This window comes from Oppia nitens, unplaced genomic scaffold (genome assembly GCF_028296485.1).
Source record: "Oppia nitens isolate AA-2021 unplaced genomic scaffold, nextdenovo-longstitch-racon4-pilon3 scaffold3_pilon_pilon_pilon, whole genome shotgun sequence".
Classification (NCBI taxonomy): Eukaryota; Metazoa; Arthropoda; class Arachnida; order Sarcoptiformes; family Oppiidae; genus Oppia; species Oppia nitens.
In genome coordinates, this window is record NW_026533221.1 from 3,862,383 (window position 1) to 3,882,137 (window position 19,755).

At 25.0% G+C, this 19,755-nt stretch overlaps 5 protein-coding genes across 5 annotated transcripts; 1 reads left to right on the forward strand and 4 right to left on the reverse strand.

The window, feature by feature from the left end:
- The first annotated feature begins 2,786 nt into the window (after positions 1-2,786).
- On the forward strand, positions 2,787-6,686 carry LOC128957842 (uncharacterized). Its single transcript, XM_054303657.1, has 4 exons — positions 2,787-2,891; positions 3,298-3,480; positions 4,929-5,209; positions 5,297-6,686. The coding sequence occupies exons 1-4, from the start codon at positions 2,817-2,819 to the stop codon at positions 6,684-6,686; spliced, it is 1,929 nt and encodes a 642-aa protein (XP_054159632.1). The 5' UTR covers positions 2,787-2,816.
- Positions 6,687-7,449: 763 nt separating this feature from the next.
- LOC128958481 (glucose 1-dehydrogenase-like) lies at positions 7,450-8,826 on the reverse strand. The gene is made up of 7 exons (XM_054304342.1): positions 8,620-8,826; positions 8,340-8,539; positions 8,190-8,259; positions 8,066-8,102; positions 7,931-8,000; positions 7,671-7,772; positions 7,450-7,607 (listed from the first exon to the last, which is right to left on the reverse strand). Exons 1-7 carry the CDS (start codon positions 8,803-8,805, stop codon positions 7,475-7,477), a joined length of 798 nt encoding a protein of 265 aa, XP_054160317.1. The 5' UTR covers positions 8,806-8,826; the 3' UTR covers positions 7,450-7,474.
- A 1,884-nt stretch (positions 8,827-10,710) lies between these two features.
- Positions 10,711-11,849, reverse strand: LOC128957844 (glucose 1-dehydrogenase 2-like). Its single transcript, XM_054303658.1, has 4 exons — positions 11,585-11,849; positions 11,231-11,497; positions 11,009-11,112; positions 10,711-10,942 (listed from the first exon to the last, which is right to left on the reverse strand). The coding sequence occupies exons 1-4, from the start codon at positions 11,768-11,770 to the stop codon at positions 10,711-10,713; spliced, it is 789 nt and encodes a 262-aa protein (XP_054159633.1). The 5' UTR covers positions 11,771-11,849.
- Positions 11,850-12,555: 706 nt separating this feature from the next.
- On the reverse strand, positions 12,556-14,372 carry LOC128957845 (NADPH:adrenodoxin oxidoreductase, mitochondrial-like). Its single transcript, XM_054303659.1, has 5 exons — positions 14,175-14,372; positions 13,992-14,084; positions 13,579-13,926; positions 13,306-13,497; positions 12,556-13,233 (listed from the first exon to the last, which is right to left on the reverse strand). Exons 1-5 carry the CDS (start codon positions 14,370-14,372, stop codon positions 12,556-12,558), a joined length of 1,509 nt encoding a protein of 502 aa, XP_054159634.1.
- A 1,291-nt stretch (positions 14,373-15,663) lies between these two features.
- On the reverse strand, positions 15,664-19,003 carry LOC128957846 (protein PFC0760c-like). Its single transcript, XM_054303660.1, has one exon. The coding sequence runs from the start codon at positions 18,703-18,705 to the stop codon at positions 15,664-15,666; it is 3,042 nt and encodes a 1,013-aa protein (XP_054159635.1). The 5' UTR covers positions 18,706-19,003.
- Positions 19,004-19,755: the final 752 nt, after the last annotated feature.

The window sequence follows — 19,755 nt, forward strand, 5'->3', positions numbered from 1 at the left end:
CTCTAAACAATTTATAAATAAAAATTTTATCCCTGAGCTTAATTCCTGGTGTCCTAATACACAAAAATCTCCCAATAAATGGTAAGTGATTTTTCTTAATTAAATAATTAATATTTTTATTTAATTGAAAACTCTATTTGTAAGAAATTTAATGTTTGGTTAAATAAATACCGTATACTGTATTTTATTTATTTTTTATACTTGTATTTATAAAAGTCAACTATAAATTAGTCGTGAAAATAAATATAAATGTTGAAATTAAAAAATCACCAATATCATTTTAATTTATTCTTAATAAATACTGTATTTTAAGTTACACCTGTATTCACATGTTTCCTAAATAATAATATTGCTATAAATAAAAATAGTATTATACGTTTGAATATTTTTGTATAACTTTTTCTCAAAAAAATATGATTAAAAAAGTTTTTTAGACACAAACTAGAAATATATTTGATCATACATTCGGCAGATATTAATACACTCGAAGACTAGAAGGTAACTTTATAAAGGAGTATATACTGATATATGCAGTAATTTTTTATATTAATAAAACTATGCAATAGTGATGACAACAATCTCTGATGTCTTTCCCATAGATTGATCCCATTTGTTGATCGCATGCATTAATGCAGTCATCAAAATAAATGGGAAGCAAATAATACTTCCGACATATAACCAAAAAAAAGTTATGATATATTAATCGCACACAAAGTGATGTACTAATTGCAAACCCGTATCCATTAAACATATTATTACATGTCTATAGCAATACATAGAGAGATAGTGCTTATTGTTTATACCATTATATTATCATATGAATGAAATTAAGATCATTTTAAATCAGTTGAAAATGCTAGATAGCATTTCTACAATGAAATTTTAAATAGCATATCTAATTGTTGTCTGAGCTGTTTATTGTTATGTTTAAAGTTAAGAAAACTAATAATTAAGTATAAACAAATAAAATATATTAATTCAATAATAAGTCAATATTTACACAAACACACACACACACCATCTAATTTACTTTACTTTACATAAATACTTATTTATTTAAACTAATCAAAAATATTAAAAACTAATTTTAATTATAAAAATAATTTTTCTATCATTTTAACCATATTACTTAAGAGAATTATTTTTAAAACAATTTTATTATACTTTTTATCAAATCAAAAGTTTAAATTTGATAGATATACAGACAGACAACAGACACACATTTAGATTTTAGTTATTAACAAAGTTTGTTGGATATAAAATATTACATTATGTACTGTATATGTATTGCATAGCAACCTATTCTCACAGAAAAATTTTATTATAGCATTAATTTCAATGCAATTATTTAACAAAAAGTTTTTTTGACATTACATATCTCAACTGTTGTGTAACTATAATATGTAGTACTTATTATGTTATGTTACTGTTATCAAAAAAATTTCAATTTTGTTTTATATAAATATAAAAAACAACTTGTGATTTATATGAGAACTTTATTATAAGTAATTAATTAATTTTTTTTCTATATATATCGTAAAAATAGAAATAAAATATTTTTGTTTCATTCATATCTATCATTTGTTTCATTTATAATAATATACTGTACGTACAGTACATTGAAATATAAAAAGTATATTGTATTAGAAAAATGGTACTCTATATGAATAAATAATATATTTATAAAATTGTTGCAAAAAATATTTCATTTAAATGTATGTTATGTAACGTGCTTTAAATGACTAATAAATTTTTAAAAAAATTAGTGTTTGCTATGTTATATCATATACAATACATACAGTAGTTTAATAAAAATGATATTACAATATAAAAGTATAACAACAATACAAAACTAGTCATAACGACATCCGCTGTGTTTTTTTTAGATTGTATTTAATGATAATATTATTGAATGTGTTGTTTATATATAATTAAATAATTTTTAATATTATTAATAATAATTATTATTATTATTTTATTTTGCAACAAAACTAGTTTACTGTTCAGCGTTTGGTTTAACTTAAGGATGTTTTTTTCTGAAACTCAATTATAACGATAGTATAGTTAAATATTTTTAAAAAGATTTCAACTAAAGTTTGTTTAAGCAAACAAATAACTCATTGCTTATATAATACTAAAATTATGTAATTGTGATTTCTAAAATTTAAAACATTTGTTGTGCACACACATACACACAACAAGTTTTCATTATTTATAAAATATAATATATTTAAAACAATTATTGTAATTTTTTGTAAAAATATTTCATCTAAAACTAAATAAATTTCAACATTTGTTTATTCAACTTATGTTTTTCCTACAATTAATTGTACAAAATAGCCTAATTTGTTATATTTATGATAAGTATAGATTATCTTAGATTATCATCAAATAAGTTTCTGTAAAGTGTTTTATGTGATAAAATGCTTAAAACATAATTAAAAACCATTTAAAATGTGCTAAACTTAATAATATATTGATATATTATGTGTGGTTGTAATAATTATAATGAGAGTGAGATGTATTGAAAGTTATTACGAAATATGATTTATTGTGATTTAAAAAAATAAGCAATTAAATTATTCGTAAAAAATTAATACCAAAACGTGTTTTATATACTATTTTAATAATTCATTGATAATATTAACTTTGTTATTACACAATTTGTTACTAATGTGATAATCAATTAATTTGAAGTTATAATTATAACAATATATCAAATTGACTTACTATTTGTTTTAATAACTAATATAAGCTATATTAGAAATTGTGAATTAATTAAAAACAACTACTAATTGAATGATTTAATACTTTCGATGATAATGGATGTCGAAGAAGTGGTAAAATCCGGCAGTCTTTATGTACCTCCACAAGGATTTCTCAAACAAAAGGTATTTATCATATAAATTATATGTCAGATAGAAAATGAAAGTTATTTATATGCATTAAATTAAATTTATTTTTAAAATACTTTACATTTTTTTTTATACATAAATAGGTTATAATTTATAATGAAAAAAACAATTTAATATGAGTCATATTAAATGACCTGTAATTTAAATACACTGTTAAAATTCCTCTATAAGTATAGTGATATTATAAAATATATGGTAACTTATTAATACTGTATAATATATAGACTATTTTTAGGATACTTAAAATTATAAACATTCAAATAGTTATTTATCTAAAACTATTTAGTTTTTAATGATTAAATTTGTTAAAAAGTTATTTTTAGTTTTAAATAATTATTTTTTTTGTAATTAATTTGTTTCTATTTATTGATAATGAGCTCAGAAGTCGTGGCAAAAAAAGTATTATGTATTGTATAGGAATTCACATCAAGGAATACAACGACTGGAAGTGTTTGATAGTGAAGACCAATACATCAAACAACACAATTGTCTTCGAATTATACCATTAAGTGATTGTCTAAAAGTGGTTCCATTGCCTCAGAAACAACAATCCAATGTCTTTGAAGTAAGTAATTGTTTTTTATTTTTATTGTTATATTATAGTATATTTTTATTTATATATATATATATACTGTAGTTTATTAATAATTTTTTTTTTGTTTAACAATTGATATTATAATATAATATATTTTCTTATATAACAAAACATAAAACTAATTATTTCTAATAAAACATAATTAATGTGAAAAGTGAGGCCAAAAATGTTGAGAAATAATAGTGTTATTTGAAAAGTGAACTAATTATTTGACATAAAACTTATTGTGATTTGTTATATATTTAATAACTATAGCCTAATATAATAATTGCAAATTTATGTTATGTGTGCACCTGTACTGTATGTATCGTAAATTTTTGAAATTGTTTTATCAGTTGTTTTGTGTTTTTTTTTCATTCAAATACCGCCCAAAAACTAGACACAGGTTTTACCCGTTAAACCATTTAAAGCTATGTTCTTGAATTCAAAACATTTATACATTCATTCATTAATTTATTTATTTATTATTTGCTCTTAAAATATTCAAAAAAAACTAAATTATTTATCATTTCTGAATCAATATTTATATAATAAAATATTAACTAAAAACAATTGATTTATTAAATAGTTTTTGCTTTAAATAATTATATTTTTTTAATGTTTTTAACCACATTTTTTATATTTTAAGGCAAAACGATTTTTATCTCTGAAACATATGAATGACTTTATATATCATTTGTTACTTAAAATTTGAATGTCAAATGTTTATTAAAAAATTTCAAAAATTAATTTTATGAATAATTTATAATTTTCATTTATATATATATATATATAGATAAAATATAGATATATAGAAAAAGATTTTTTTATTAGTGGGAACTGAATGTTACATTTATATTATACTGCATTTAAATATTGTATCTATAATTTAAATTAATAATATCTGTATTGTGTGGGCTTATAATAAACTTATAATAAACTTACATTTCCTTTATGACAACTGAAATGAGAACACATTTAGTATTATTTTTATTTTTATTATTATTATTAACTTATTAACATATAGTTTTCATTTGACAAACAATTTGATGGGAAATTTAAATAAAATTATATATTGAGTATAATTTGAAAAAATTGGTTTCTTGTATTTACTCACTTATCTTATAAATATGAATACATTTATCAAACATTAGCATACATTAAATGTTTAGTTAATAAACCGATTGCTGCACTCATACAATACTAACTTCACTTTATTCTCATATAATTTAATTTTATTGTCAAACTTAATGACATCTAATAATGAGAACTAATGTTAAGTTAATAATATCTTTATTTTACATTACTTTTAGATATAGAGATAACAAATTGAAAGCTTTTATTTCTATATTTTTAATATTAAAAATGATTCGCAAGTTATTAATAATTTGCGAGAAAAGTCTTAACTTTTAATTATAATAATTTTTATTTAACAATAGATCCGAACCAAAGACACCACTTATCTGTTTTCATGTGAGACCTTTCAGGAGATGACAGAATGGCTTAATTGTCTTCAATCGGTTGCGTTTGGAGTCCATCAAAGTTTAACAAATACCGGACTACAAAATAAATCTTTTACTATTGATTCAAATGCCAATCAATTTAATAACATTAACATTACTAATATAAGTAACAACTCATCGATTGCAAGCAAATTATCAGACATTCAGACAGAAGAAAATTTATTATATTCTTCAGTTGATGGACCACAAAGCTATCGGTAAGAATCATATTATTATTGATATTATTATTATTTATTCAATAACTACTATAAAATTTTATTTAATAATTTACTTTATTATAATAGAGTCAAACTCATCGATTCCGATGCATCGCTCAGATGTGGTCTAAGAAATAGTTATGAATCAAATTATACATTACTTGTGACTGCGGTTAACATATCGCTAGCCGAAGACGATAATGTGTTGTTGACGTGGCCTTACAGACACATCAGAAGATATGGCTGTACTAAGGATGGCTTCTCTCTAGAAGCGGGCCGTAAGTGTGCCTCTGGTGAGGGACTCTTCTCGTTTATCACAAAAGATGGTAACTCTATCTTTCAAGGAGTAGCCACTCATGTTAATAGTCTAAAAGCTTCGCGTCATTTAACGGATGACTTCAAGTCTGGTAACAATGATTTCGGTATAATTAATATTAGTCCTAAACCGACATCAAAGGAAATACCATTTGCTTTAAGCCATTTCTATGCAAATGATTCAAAGTCTCCATCGCCACCACTTTCATCGAGTTATTCAACAAATTCAAGTTATCTCGAAACTAATTCATCGTTATTGCCATCGAGTAAAATATCGGAATTAAAAAAACGACATTCGGTTCAACCGCCAAAAAGTCCGAAAATCAATGAAAAACAAATCCTAACTCAAGTAACCTCTGTATCCAATACTAACTCAATAATAATGATAACCGATTCAAAACCAAAGATATCTCCGCCTGTTTTAAAGCCTCCGCGAAAAAGCAAAGAAAATAAAATAACTGAATCTTCAGAACCTGTATTTGCTTCGCGTGAAGAAGTCTTTAGACAAAACTCATTGACTAATAATTTTGATACTAAAGAGTCTTATAAGTCATTAAAAGATGAGATTCTTTACGACGAACCGGTAGATCTAACAACTGACACAACAAACATTAGAGAAGACGACCAAACAAAGAGCTCATTGTGTCCGAGTCCGCCACCCGTTACTCAAACTGTATCTAAATTGACGTCAGTATTGAAAATGATGTTCTCTGGAAATGGTCACCAAAATTATCATCAAAATTATGGAAAACATAATAGAGTTTCAATAAAAAACAGTATTTCAGAAAACACTAGTAATGTGTCGTCGACTCTAAATATTACTGCTTCACAACCTATTGAGACCCAAGACTTACCAAATAGTGATATGAAAATCAGTCAAATTAATAAAGAAGAAAAAATTGCTAACAATTTAACAGATGATACGTATGGTTATTCAGAAGTCACTAATGATAACGATGTGGACAATGACACCGATGAAGGCGACTACGAAAATGTTAGACATTTAGAAGATTTGAATGAATTAAATATATCAATTGAAAGCAAACAAAATAAATTAGTTAATAATAATCGACACAATAGTCAACAAACTGAACACTACGTCCAAAATGATTGTGAATACGCCAGAGTTGTTAAACGACCCGCTAATAACACTTTGTTTTAATTATATTATTTATATTTTATTCATTTATCATTCATTTTTATAGATTAGTATTATATATATATATATTTAAAACGAAACACTAATTAATGAATATTTAAAATATTTAAAAATAAATGTATTACAATATTACATAATGGTCCAGGTTTTCAACTGTTATAATATAGTTTAATTTATTTCACACTTGTCTATGAAATTTTAAATATAAAATTACTAAACATTGCATTTTATTTGAGACACTAAATTACTGAAATTTACTATTAAACTATTTATTTATTAACAACTTTTATATTTTAGAAAATATTGTTTAATTATAATTTTCATGTATCATATTTTTATTTTATTTTATTAGTAAACAATTTGAATTAACACATAGTTTCAAGAAATTATATTACTTTCTATATAACTATGTCTTAATAATTGATATAATAATAAGCTTTGTGTGTTTGGATAATATTGTTAAATTGTATAATAAATATTAATTTTTTTTCTACTGTAGATATTATACAGTAATTATATACTGTATTTATATTTACACTGATGCTTGTGATAACTGGCTTTAAGTAAAACTAGTCAAACGTTAATCAAATAGTTTATAAATCAATCAGCAGTTACTATGAAATATATTTATGTAATTTTATGATATAATAATAATACTAATATTTTAATAATACTAATAATAAAAAAAATCTATTTATTGTAATCAATTTATTTTAATTCATTTATACCAGCAATATATATACCAAACATTAATTACTATATACGGTATGTGATAATAATAAGTTGTAATATTAAGGTAAAGCCAACGGAGATGAGTCCATAAACCCGCCGTCGATCTTCAATTGGACACCTGTTATGAATGACGACTCATTGGACGCTAAAAACACGATAGCTTTGGCCACATCGTCCGTATTTCCCGGGCGTCTAATTAATGAATATTTTTTATTTATTTATAAAATTTTAAATAAAAAATAAATTAGTCTTTACTTCAATGGATACTTTTCAGTGACCGCTCGCCACATGGCCTCTAATTCAAATTCATTTAAACCCAAATATCGGGCAAATATTGGAGTTTGTATTTGTCCCGGACTATATTTATTTATATAATACAAGTTTATTAAACTTTATTTATTTATAAGATTAGATAACATGAATATAATTTTTTATAAAATTATTTAATTTAAAAAATAAATTATCGTATATTTATATGATTTAATAAATAATTAGCAAAATTTAACTATAATTACCAAACACTGTTAACACGTATTCCTTTGGGACCCAAATCAATGGCCAGACATCTGGTCATCATATCCAGACCTAAACTTAATAATTATCTTATTATTGATTTTATTTTTAAAATTTATTATTTTCGTGTATAAGACCTGCTTTTGATACACAATATGCCAATAATTCGGGAAACTTTTTTTTGTTAAAATTAAATTAAATAAATAAAATAATTAATAAAAATAAACTTAATTGAAATCTTAAGAATAATAATAGTAATACAGGTTTAAGACCACAAATGCTTGAATTATTGATAATCACACCCTTTGATACTTCAAGCAATGGTAATGCCCTTTAAATAATTTATAAATAATAATAATTATTATTATTGGTATTACAGTAATATTTTTATATATCATACAATTGACTTACTTAATGCAAATAAGATAAATTGATCTAAGATTAACTCTATGCAAGTCATCAAACGATTTGATAAGTGATGGCTCAGTCCTATCAATACCACGACCCGCGTTATTAACCACAACATCCAATTGATTATATGTTTTAACAATTAGATCCATAAGTTCATTCACACTTTGGTCTTCACCTAAATCACCCACATATTTAAGAGTCTTTTATAAATTAAAAAAATGCTAATATTATAATAAAAATCATTATATTGTATTAATAAAATTAATAAATGACAATTAACCTCATATTTTTGTGGTGATAATAGTTTGCACTGATCAGCCACTTCATCAACCCGTGACTGGTCTCTACCGGTGACCACTACTTTTGCACCCAATTTAGCAAATACTAGTGCAGTAGTTTGACCGATACCAGAGCTGGATCCCGTCACCAAAACTACTTTATCAATAAACTCTGTCGTTGCAGACATAATAATGTATCTAATAATGAATTGACAGCAAATTGTCAAAAAAATATATTAATAGTTTTTTTTATTAATATCAATATTTATATGCACTCATAATATCATATGCTATAGATTTATAATCATAAGAAAAAATAAAAAATAATTTAGATATAAGTAATAATATAATTGATAATATAGAAATATATACACAGTATATATATTATTATATAGAAATTAATATTTTTTTAAAAACTTTTTAAATAACCAGTTAAGAAACCTTGATGTAACTCTAATTGGTTTCTACTGTATTTATACAATAATTTTGCAATCAATTTAATTAATGTACAAGGATAAATTTATATAAATTTCATTTATTAATATATTCAATATATTATATCGAAATAAACTATTGTATAAATTCAACTTAAATAATGTATTTAAAATGCAACAAAAAATATTTAAATAAAAATATTTGTCAATTATTTGACTAATCATTAAATAAAATGAATTGTTTTGTCATAACTTTTTACAACAACTAGAAATATACTGTATTTGAATACATTTCTATATAATTATCTTATGTTATGTTAAAAATTTATTCATATAAATCTCAATATTATTAAAAATATAAATAAATTGTTTTATCAATTGTTAAACACAATATCATAAACTTATAGATAAATACCAGTGTTGGAAGTGACAAAATGTTTGTATAATGCAAAACGTATTATACAATGTATAATACAATACATGATAATTTTGAATACAAAACAAAAGTTAGAGCCTCTAATATGAAAAACAATTATATTAGTAAAAAATAAACATAATTTATAATAAATATCAATTTAATATCAATTTTTTATTTAAAATATTGTAAGTTTTACTTACTTTGACAACACTTAATAACAACAATTATCTACAATAGTGTTGATTTGTGGACACATATACCAGTAGAGACATACCAGTGCTTTAAGTCGTACGGAAAGTTGGTGTTTGAGTTAGATATTTGATAAATTACTAAATAGTTTATATTATTTGTGTGTTTATATAATATACAGTATTTAATCATTATTCCCAATAATTGACTGGAGTTTTAATTACACAAATATATAAATATATAAATTTTCACGAACTCCTGAAACGATACGTATCTGAATTCTATATGTCCTTCCGTCCGCTTTTTATTGAATTTTTACATTTTGACTTCAGATTCGGATTAAGCATCAAAAATAAGGTATAGGGTATTGACATTAAAATTTTGATATCTCTTCGGGAACATAGAAAAAATTGATACAAAAACAAAACTATTATCAATTATTACTAAATATAAAATTTACATTTAATATTTATGTATGTTTTATAATATCTAAATTTTGTAAATATTGTTAAAATGTATATTTCAAATAATTTTTTTTTGGCTAAAATAGGGGTCACCCGTAATATTGCTATCCTTGAAGTGACCTATAATAGTGTCATCAGTGACCTTATGAAAAGCATATACAGTATATTTTGTCAAAAATTATATTCAATTTTAATACTCAACTAATTTTAATAAAGTTTTGATTTTGAACAGTTAAACAACACTGCTGTTATTACATTTAAAATGTTTTATATAATTTTTAAAAATAAAATAATTAACCTTGATAACCTTGGTATAAATATTGTTTTTAATGTAAAATAATATTTACTTTATTTATTATTTAAAACTTTTACTTGATAAATCAAAAATGGACAACTATTACATTATTTATTACTAGTCATAAATATAGAGTATAAAATTTCTTTTAAATAATATAACCATAAATAGCTATTTCAATATTTTATTTGTTTTATTAATTGATAACATTACTACTTTTAAAAAAAAACTTCTAAATATGATAATAATAATATTATTATTATTATTAATAATAATAAAATTTTAATTATTGTTTAAAGTATTAGAGAAGCGGAGTCAAGAAATCCGCCGTCTATTCTGACATTAACTCCGGTTATAAACGAAGACTCTTTTGACGCTAAAAATACAATAGCTTTTGCAATATCTTCTGGATATCCACGCCTTCTAACCGGATAATTGGCGTCAACTGCTTTCCACATGTCATCAATTTGTTGTCGACTCAATGATGTCGATGCCTCCCAAATAGGAGTGTCTATTTGTCCCGGACTAACAAACGAGAAAAAACAATTTGAAATTTTAGAAAAAAAGTTTATCCATTTGACAGTAACTTACTTAAGACCGTTAACTCTTATGCCAATTGGTCCCCAATTGATAGCCAAACATCGGGTTAACATATCGAGACCAGCTTTCGATATACAATACGACACATTTGGAAACTACAGTATATTTTATAATTTTTCTATTAATACAACTGTATAAGTAATGATGAATTTGTGTATATAATAATTAAATGATATAATTTAACATTACTGTAGTATTAAATCATATAATTACCGGTTTGAGTCCATTAATACTGGAAATGTTAACAATAGATCCCTTTGTAATCTCGAGGAATGGTTTTGCTTTTGTGCACAACTGATAAACTGATCGTAAGTTAATATTATAATAATTATCCAATTCTTCTAATGTTTCGTCAGGATGTCCGCCACCAATCGCCGCATTGTTGACCAATACATCGATTTGACCGAAATGTTGTACAACTGAGTCAATGAGTCTATTAATATCTTCTTCTTTTGCCATATCAGCCATTACTTTCAATGGCTATTCAAATAATTAATACAAAAGTTAAATAATTTTGCTTAAAGTTTAAACATTTATGAATATTTTAAATATTTTAATAATTTAAACCATATAATTATTTGGTGATATTTGTTGACATTTATTGGCAACCAATTCATTCTTATGTTTATCCCTTCCAGTCACCACTACTTTAGCTCCCAATTGAGAAAACAATAGGACAGTTGACTCTCCTATTCCTGAATTACTTCCGGTCACTAATATTACTTTATCTTTAAAATTCATATTAAAATCCATTGCAGACACAAAAAAATTGTTTTAATAATTTCAATATTAATATTCAATAATTTAATTCCAATCAATTACAAGCAGATTATATAATAATTATAATTATGATTGATAACTGTTCTCAATGTTTAAATCAAAATTTATATTTTTAAAACAAAATATGATAACTATAGGTTTTTTTTAATTTATCAATAATAGATTATTTTATACTTTAAGTTGAAATCAAATCCAAAAAATTGAAAATTTATTTTACTAATATATCTATAAAACTATTATCAATTTGTAAACGTTGTTTTAAACTAACAATCATTTATGATTGTTAGCCTTGATTTTGTTAAACTTGATATCAATGTAAAGATAAATAAATAAATTTTTTATAATTTTGATTATTTGATTTCATGATTATTACGGTATAACACAAAATATCACATGTGGTTAATATAAGTACTTACAGTATACCAAATTGCAAATACTATTATTACCAATAATGCAAAATATTATTCATTTACTTAATTATTCTTACTTTTCAATTGATTTCTCTAATTATTCTTACTTTTCAATTGATTTCTCAAATTATTCTTACTTTTCAATTGATTTCTCAAAATATATCATAAATATTCAAAACTATTATCTAAAAATCTATATATAAGTTATAGCTTATAATCATAATAATTATAAAATATACTAATCTTTTATTTAATTTATTATTTAAAATTATGTTAATAAACTTTAGTTAATTAAAAACAATTTGTATAAATTTTTCTACAAATAATGAAAAAGTAATTAATAAATAATTATTTTTTATGTAAAATATCAATGATTTCATTGGTGTCGACAATCTTTTCTCGTGGCTTTCCAAGAGTTGATCCCATTTGTTGTTCAATTTGATCGATTCGTTTCCAGTCATCAAAATGAACCACATTTACACCCTTTTCGGATAACTTATTCAATATATTTTTGGAACCGTCTCTCCTGTTTAACTCAATTTGATTGTCCTCGATATCCATTAAAATATTTTTTGCCACTTCAACGCTTATATTAAGTGTGTTAAGTAAGACTCCCTGAGCTCCGGATGCCGCCCAACCACTCGTATAAAGACCAGAACCGCAACCAACGACTCTTCCATTTTCATTAAGAATAGTTCCCTTTCTTTTGTCTAACGGAAGTGAACTGTCTATTAAAATGGTTTGATATCCAATACTTGTCAAAACAAAACCACAGTTAATAACTTCTAATTCTTCAGTTGTAACAACGTTTGTATTCTTGTCGAACCAATTATCTTCAGACTCGTATCGATTGATACCAAAAACAACGCCCGAAACAGCATTTAAATCGTCTTTTTTCATAAGTTTTGGTGATCTTAAAAATTTAACAAAACATTTCTTATCGTATTTTCCAAAATCAGTTGAACTCTCTTTAGACACATTTACTATCAATTCTGTTAATCTTCTCTTTGGTCTATCGAGTGATTCCTTAAGTTATTAAATAAAATAATAATTTCATTACTAATATATTATAATTTTTTGATAATAAAAATATTTTACCACAAATGATTGTGATATATGTTGACAATCTTGTGGTGAAATAATTGTTTTGCAATTCTTCAGTTTTGTCAATTCTCTAAATTCTTTGATAGTAAACGACACCTGCATTGGTCCACGTCTTCCCACAAGATATACGTTTTTGATTTTACTTTTAGACAACTTTTCCAATGAATACTTAGTTATGTCTGTGTTCTTAAAAGAAATACAATTAAAAACAAAACAGAAATTATTCATTAATTTCTAAACATTTATATAATTCAAAAGCAAACCAACAGATAACATGTCTTTTGGATCCGTCAACAAAATTCTGGCGCAATCTAAGGCAACGTTTCCGTGACCAATGATGACAGCAGTATCGCAGTCAACATTGAACTTCAGATTCTTATCATTTGGTACACCATTATACCAACCGACGAATCTTCGGGCGGAAAATACGTGCGACAACTCTTCGCCTTCAATATGAAGTCTTCTGTCTTTTGCGGCGCCATAACAGAGAACAACTGCATTGTAATCATTACGGATCTCTTGTAACGTAATATCACTATCGGATCCAATGCTTACGTTTCCAATAAAAGACACTCTTTTGTTGAGTGCAGTTGTCGTGAATGAGTTGATCACATTCTGAACCAAATCAAACCATTATTTCAATGAATTAACTCAAACGGATGGACATATTAAAGACAAACCTTTACTGATTGGTGATCGGGTGCGACCCCATAGCGGACTAACCCAAAAGGCACCGGAAATTTCTCGTAAATATCAACAAAAACTCTTGGATTCTAAACAATGATTTGTAATTATTATCATAAACTCAGTAATTAGTCTCAAGAAGTATTTAATCATAAAATACAAAGTCATGTCAAACAAGCCTTCAAGAGTTGTTGTGTTGTGTAGAAACCCGACGGTCCGCTGCCCACCACTGCTATCCTTATCGGGTCATCGGTGGTCACTTGACTTTGTGGTGACAATAGTCGTGAATATATACTAATATATCTCTTCAGATCTATTGACAGATGACTCTTGAGATGGCAATAAAACTTTGTTTTCATTAATAAAGTTTTGCCCATTTTTTCAATTAATTTATCGGACAATTAGTTTGAAATTGATTTTTAATTTGATATCATTTATAATTATATTTGTTATTGAATTCAATTGATTGTATTTATTAAATAATTAAAGTGTTTATCCAATAGTTAGTAAATGTATTGACAATTAAATGAATCAAACAATTTGTTATTCAATATTGATATAGAAATTACTGTAAAATTTATATTTATTACAGTATTTTAGTATTTTCTAAACACATGTTTTGTGTAAACGCATGTCATTTACAGTAATACAGTATACGGTATAATACAGTATAGGTATCATTAGTTGACATACCGTTACCTTTAACTGTAAATTTATGAATTGACATAAATATTAATATAAATCACAATAAAAGCTCTTTAAAAATGTTTTGAATTTTTCATTAAAAACTAACTTTAGTTGAAAACACTTAATAATCGACAAAAAACTATTGAATTAGTATTACGATATCGATATGGTTTTGGTGTCTCATAAGTAAAACCCGAATCCCCAGTAATTCATTGTCTTATACTGTAGTTATTGACATCAATAGTGCTTTCTATAAGCATTACGGGAGGTTTGGACGGATATAATGACACCCGAGATGTGTGGATATATTTTTTGTTTTTTTAAATATTGTAACTAATTATTGTAAAATATAAATATCAAATTAAATATGCATTTATAACTATAGTCTATAACAACAGAATTTCATATACAGAATCTTAGATTTATTTAATTTTAATATTAAAATAACATTAAAATATTAATATTATTTAATATTAAAATACAATTTATTTAAACATACATTTTAGGTGTTATTATTGCCGTCCAAACTAAAACTATACTTACATTTAAATTAATATAAAATATAGTTTATTTCATTTGTTTAATCATCAATTGATAACATTCTTGTCTATCCATAAAATATTTAATGTTTATTTATAATTAGATATGAATTATTAAATTAATTTGACAAATAAATATTGTATAATATATATAAATATTAATATATACATAATTAATAAACATAAATAATATATATGATTAAACAATAGAGTACTATCATTGATAACCTAGATTAAATATAATATACAATTTTATATACAATTTTACATTTCCAAAACAATATTACCGGTAAATATATAAATAAATTACAAAATTATTTTTAAAAAATACTGTACATTATGGTAATCAATCAAAATAAACTATAATAACAATTAGATTTATTATATAATAGTTAAGCATTTAAAAGACTACTAAGCGGTGAAGTCTTTATTGGTATAAAATTTAACTGATCTCGTGTTCTGAAGAAAACAAATCCATTAGTTTATTGAATCTCTGCATCACTTCGGCGACACTTTTTGATAGATTATTAGCCACTTCTTCGAAAAATTCTTCACTTAAATCGTTAGATCTTTCGTCAATAACACGTGATCTACAGATATCTAAAAGTAATTTGTCGTCATTTAGTGTCCATCCTTTGGATTCATTATTATTATCCAATTCTTTATTATTATTGTTTTCGATCTCCAATTCATTATCGCTTTCAGTCATATCTTCTTCAATCATTTCGTCATTAGATTTAATACTACTAATTGTCGACAATTTGTTTGAACTAATATCACTAATGTCTGTAAAATGTATTTCAGCCAAACCTAACTTCTTATGGTTTTGTGTGACATAAACTCTTCCGCCAATAAATCGTATGCTACAAGAAATGCAATGAGTAGTATGTCCTCTGGGACATGACCTGCACGGACACTCATTGGTACCGTATTTGGTTTCGTCATCATTATCGGGTATATTAATTGTTTCGAAGCACTTGTTATCACTCATGTCAACCATATCTTCATCATCACTGCTAGTGATGACTATCTCATCAAAGTCTTCGTCTTCAAATAGATAATCACTCGGCTTCTCATCTAAAATAAGTGACGAAAACTCGTGCATTAAATATGAGTGACCGTTCAATACTCGACTAACTGTCGACCGAATCTTATTTTTGTCCAAATTCTCTGAATTTTGTTTCAATTGATTCAGTGATCGATATAATCTTTGTAGACATTGTGAGTCATTTAATGAATATATCTCTAATTTTCGGGCAAAATTGAAAAAACGTTTCCAATACAAGAAGTCAAACATTTTGCCACATTCTTCTGCCTGATTTGCGCTCAAAAATAATACAAATTCACTCTTTATTTCATTACAAACGTTTGACTTATTAAAGATTTCTTCGATTTCATTACATAATTCTTTAGCAAATCCTCTTGTGTTCAAAGACTCACTTCGTTTTTGATGAAAATTTGACAAAAGTGTCAAAAATTTGGCGAAATCTTCATTTGGAATACATTTCCTTACTTTTTCCAAATAATTTTGAATCAACACTTCTTCCTTTTGTTGTGCGTATGGATCGCTTTGATTGCAATCAAATGCTAACAATTGAAGAGTTGATTCCCGTTGTTTGACAGCCAATAAAGACTTTCGGCCCTCTTTTCTATTGCTGTTTTGTTCACATGAATTGTTGACATCACTGATTGATTTTGTCTTATTCTTGTTCTTCATAGTGATCGTTGAACTGGCGGTCATAAGAGCAGCTAAATCTGATTCGTCGTCAAATTCCATGTCTTCTTCATTGACTGTATTATCAATAGGAGATGACTTTTCGATGTCATCTTTGTTATCATTGTCTTCTTTATTGTCATTCAAGACACAAATTTCTGGACCGTCTTCATCGACCAGATCTATTATTTCATTTAATTTTTCATTTTCTTTTACATCCGACACTTCAATGGCATCTTCATTGATATTATTGTTACTATTATTACTATTTTTATTATTGTTTAAAATATTATCTTCACTGTTCAACTCAATGTCTTGTATTGTTTGGTCATTTGATAATAAATTTTGTTGATTTAACGGCAATTTTTTATAATTAGTTAGTATTTGTTTCATTGGATTAACTCTATTGTTAAGATATTTATACTTTTTGACGATTGAATTGCATTGTTTTACTGGTGACTGTTGTTGTGTTGAATATTTTTGTGGCATTTGTGTTGTCTTCACTACTTTCTTAGACTTTGTCATTAGTTTGGAAGTCAATGAATCTTTAGAATCCCATTCATCAACCATTTGAAGCATTTCTTCACTGATAGAAAACTCAGGATCATTAGCTTCTTCATTATCATCCGATTCTTTATATGTATTGTCGTCATAAATAGAGGTCAAGAACTCTTGCCAAAGAGTATCAGAATTTTTATCCACAGTTTGTTCATATGTTAAGAGCTTATCATAATTGAATTTATTCATTTTGATGGCCTTTTCATACCATTGTGGAGGTGTCTTATATTGTAAATAGGTATCCAATTCAGGATCAATAATACCCGAATGAGTTTCCGGTGCCTTTCCGGTCAAACTTTGAACAATTATAGGATTATCTCTATACTGAAAATATTGACAATTATTTTTATCTTTTTCTTCTTTAGCTCTTCTCTTGATGTTCTTAATATGAGTACGAATTTGATCCACAGTTTTGTTTGGCACAAAAAGTTGTCTTATATATCGATAGCATTGTCTCAATGAATATAAAGGTGTCAACTGTTCCAAACCCAATGCAATCAAATGGTCTTCAGCTAAAGTAAACAATGTTTTGTTATTTTTGTCAACTCTTGTGCCATAATAACCGCAATTCGGCAAAAGCCAAGTGTATGTAAATAAGTGAGGATTTGAGAGATAAATTTCTTTGTTTATCGCCGTAACGGGCAGTGATCGCCACGAATGCATCGTTAGATTCAATTTGGATGTTCTGTCACTCGGATATTCAGTTATAAGTTCAACCATTGGATTGATATTCAATGAATTATAAATACAATTAGTTTGTAAATCAGATGATTCCTTCACTTCTTCCAACATTTTCTTTGCATTTTCCGCTACCGATTCCAAAGAAGTCATATTAACTGATTGTAAGTAAGTCTGAGCCAACAGTTGGATGTGTTGTGACCATTGAGTTACTAATATTTTAACACTTTGTTCATCAAAGATATTGTTTGTTATTTCACTTTTAGTTTGAATGGTAACTTTGGGCAGACTCTGCACTTCCATATCAGTGTCATTGTCTTCATCAAGAAGTAGATCCAGTTCATGGTCAGTCACTTTGATAGCTCTGTCATCTTTGAAATCCCAGTCATCAACCATTCCAAGCATTTCATCGCTGATGCAAAACTCTGGATCACTCACTTCTTCATTATCTTCAGACTCCCTATAAGTGTTGTCGTCATAAAGTGAAGACAAGAACTCCTGCCAAACGGTGTCCGAGTTTTTATTTGAAGACATCTTTGGCCACACAATTGCCGTACAAACACAACACAGACTATGATATGTCAACAATTGATTCGTCTGTTTGTAGCCAAAGATAATATCACATAAATGGTTATATCATTAATACAATTGATTGTATTGTTAGTCCAATATATCATATTATATGTCTTAAGTGTTAATCAAATCAATAATTAGTACCGAAATAATGGCAACAATTGGTTCACAATTTAGTTATCATTAGAAATCAAATGTCAAAACAATAACATTTCTATCACTCATTCACTCCTATACTCCTATACTCACTGTGTATTCACTCAATAATAATAATTATTATTGCATTTAACTACAGTATTTAAAGCTAAAGCAAAAGTGCAACAAAAAACTAATTAAATTACATTACATTAAATTAAATATTAAATTATATAATTATAAAGTATACTAATTTAACATAATTTAATACTCTATATGTTGTAATACACAACATTTGTATTTATAAATTAAAGTATATAAAAGTGAAATTATTATATTTAGTTAAATATTATATTTATTCAAAAGTCTGATATGAAATACACTTAAAAATGCTAAAATGTTGTCATTCAATATCATAGTACTGTACTTATAAAAATAAGTACCGATAATAAAAATTTATAATTATTTACAATTATTGTAAGTAACTTTTAAAAAATAATTTATTCATTATAAGTTATAAATAAATTATTTTTTTTAAATCTAAATTTATTATATTTTTAATAACTTTTAATAAATTTATTAAAAATTATTAATTTTTATAAGTATTTCAAATAAATTTTTATATTGAATTATTACTTTATTTATAACTATAATAAAATTACTAAAACGCAATTATTTTGTAATATTATAAAATAATTAAATAAAAATATGAATATATTATCATTTGTAAGTATAATTAAGAAATTATAATATACGAAAATATAATCTTCAATAAAAATTTAATGATTTCATGAAAAATCTGAGGTAAATTGTAAACTACAAAATTATTATTTTTTTATATATTAATAATTTACCTTATATTAAAAATATATCTTT

Bases quoted from the DNA above. Each gene is read 5' to 3' on its own strand.
- LOC128957842 (XM_054303657.1), top strand. From the start codon at position 2,817: ATGATAATGGATGTCGAAGAAGTGGTAAAATCCGGCAGTCTTTATGTA. The intron at 3,481-4,928 runs GTAAGTAATTGT...ATTTAACAATAG, and splicing joins AACAATCCAATGTCTTTGAA to ATCCGAACCAAAGACACCAC. The intron at 5,210-5,296 runs GTAAGAATCATA...TTATTATAATAG, and splicing joins GATGGACCACAAAGCTATCG to AGTCAAACTCATCGATTCCG.
- LOC128958481 (XM_054304342.1), bottom strand. From the start codon at position 8,805: ATGTCTGCAACGACAGAGTTTATTGATAAAGTAGTTTTGGTGACGGGA. The intron at 7,773-7,930 runs GTAATTATAGTT...AAATAAATATAG, and splicing joins ATACGTGTTAACAGTGTTTG to TCCGGGACAAATACAAACTC. The intron at 7,608-7,670 runs GTAAAGACTAAT...TTCATTAATTAG, and splicing joins ACTGAAAAGTATCCATTGAA to ACGCCCGGGAAATACGGACG.
- LOC128957844 (XM_054303658.1), bottom strand. From the start codon at position 11,770: ATGGATTTTAATATGAATTTTAAAGATAAAGTAATATTAGTGACCGGA. The intron at 11,113-11,230 runs GTAATTATATGA...AATATACTGTAG, and splicing joins GTATTAATGGACTCAAACCG to TTTCCAAATGTGTCGTATTG. The intron at 10,943-11,008 runs GTAAGTTACTGT...CTCGTTTGTTAG, and splicing joins ATAAGAGTTAACGGTCTTAA to TCCGGGACAAATAGACACTC.
- LOC128957845 (XM_054303659.1), bottom strand. From the start codon at position 14,372: ATGGGCAAAACTTTATTAATGAAAACAAAGTTTTATTGCCATCTCAAG. The intron at 14,085-14,174 runs GCTTGTTTGACA...ATCATTGTTTAG, and splicing joins CAACACAACAACTCTTGAAG to AATCCAAGAGTTTTTGTTGA. The intron at 13,234-13,305 runs GTAAAATATTTT...TAATAACTTAAG, and splicing joins ATATATCACAATCATTTGTG to GAATCACTCGATAGACCAAA.
- LOC128957846 (XM_054303660.1), bottom strand. From the start codon at position 18,705: ATGTCTTCAAATAAAAACTCGGACACCGTTTGGCAGGAGTTCTTGTCT.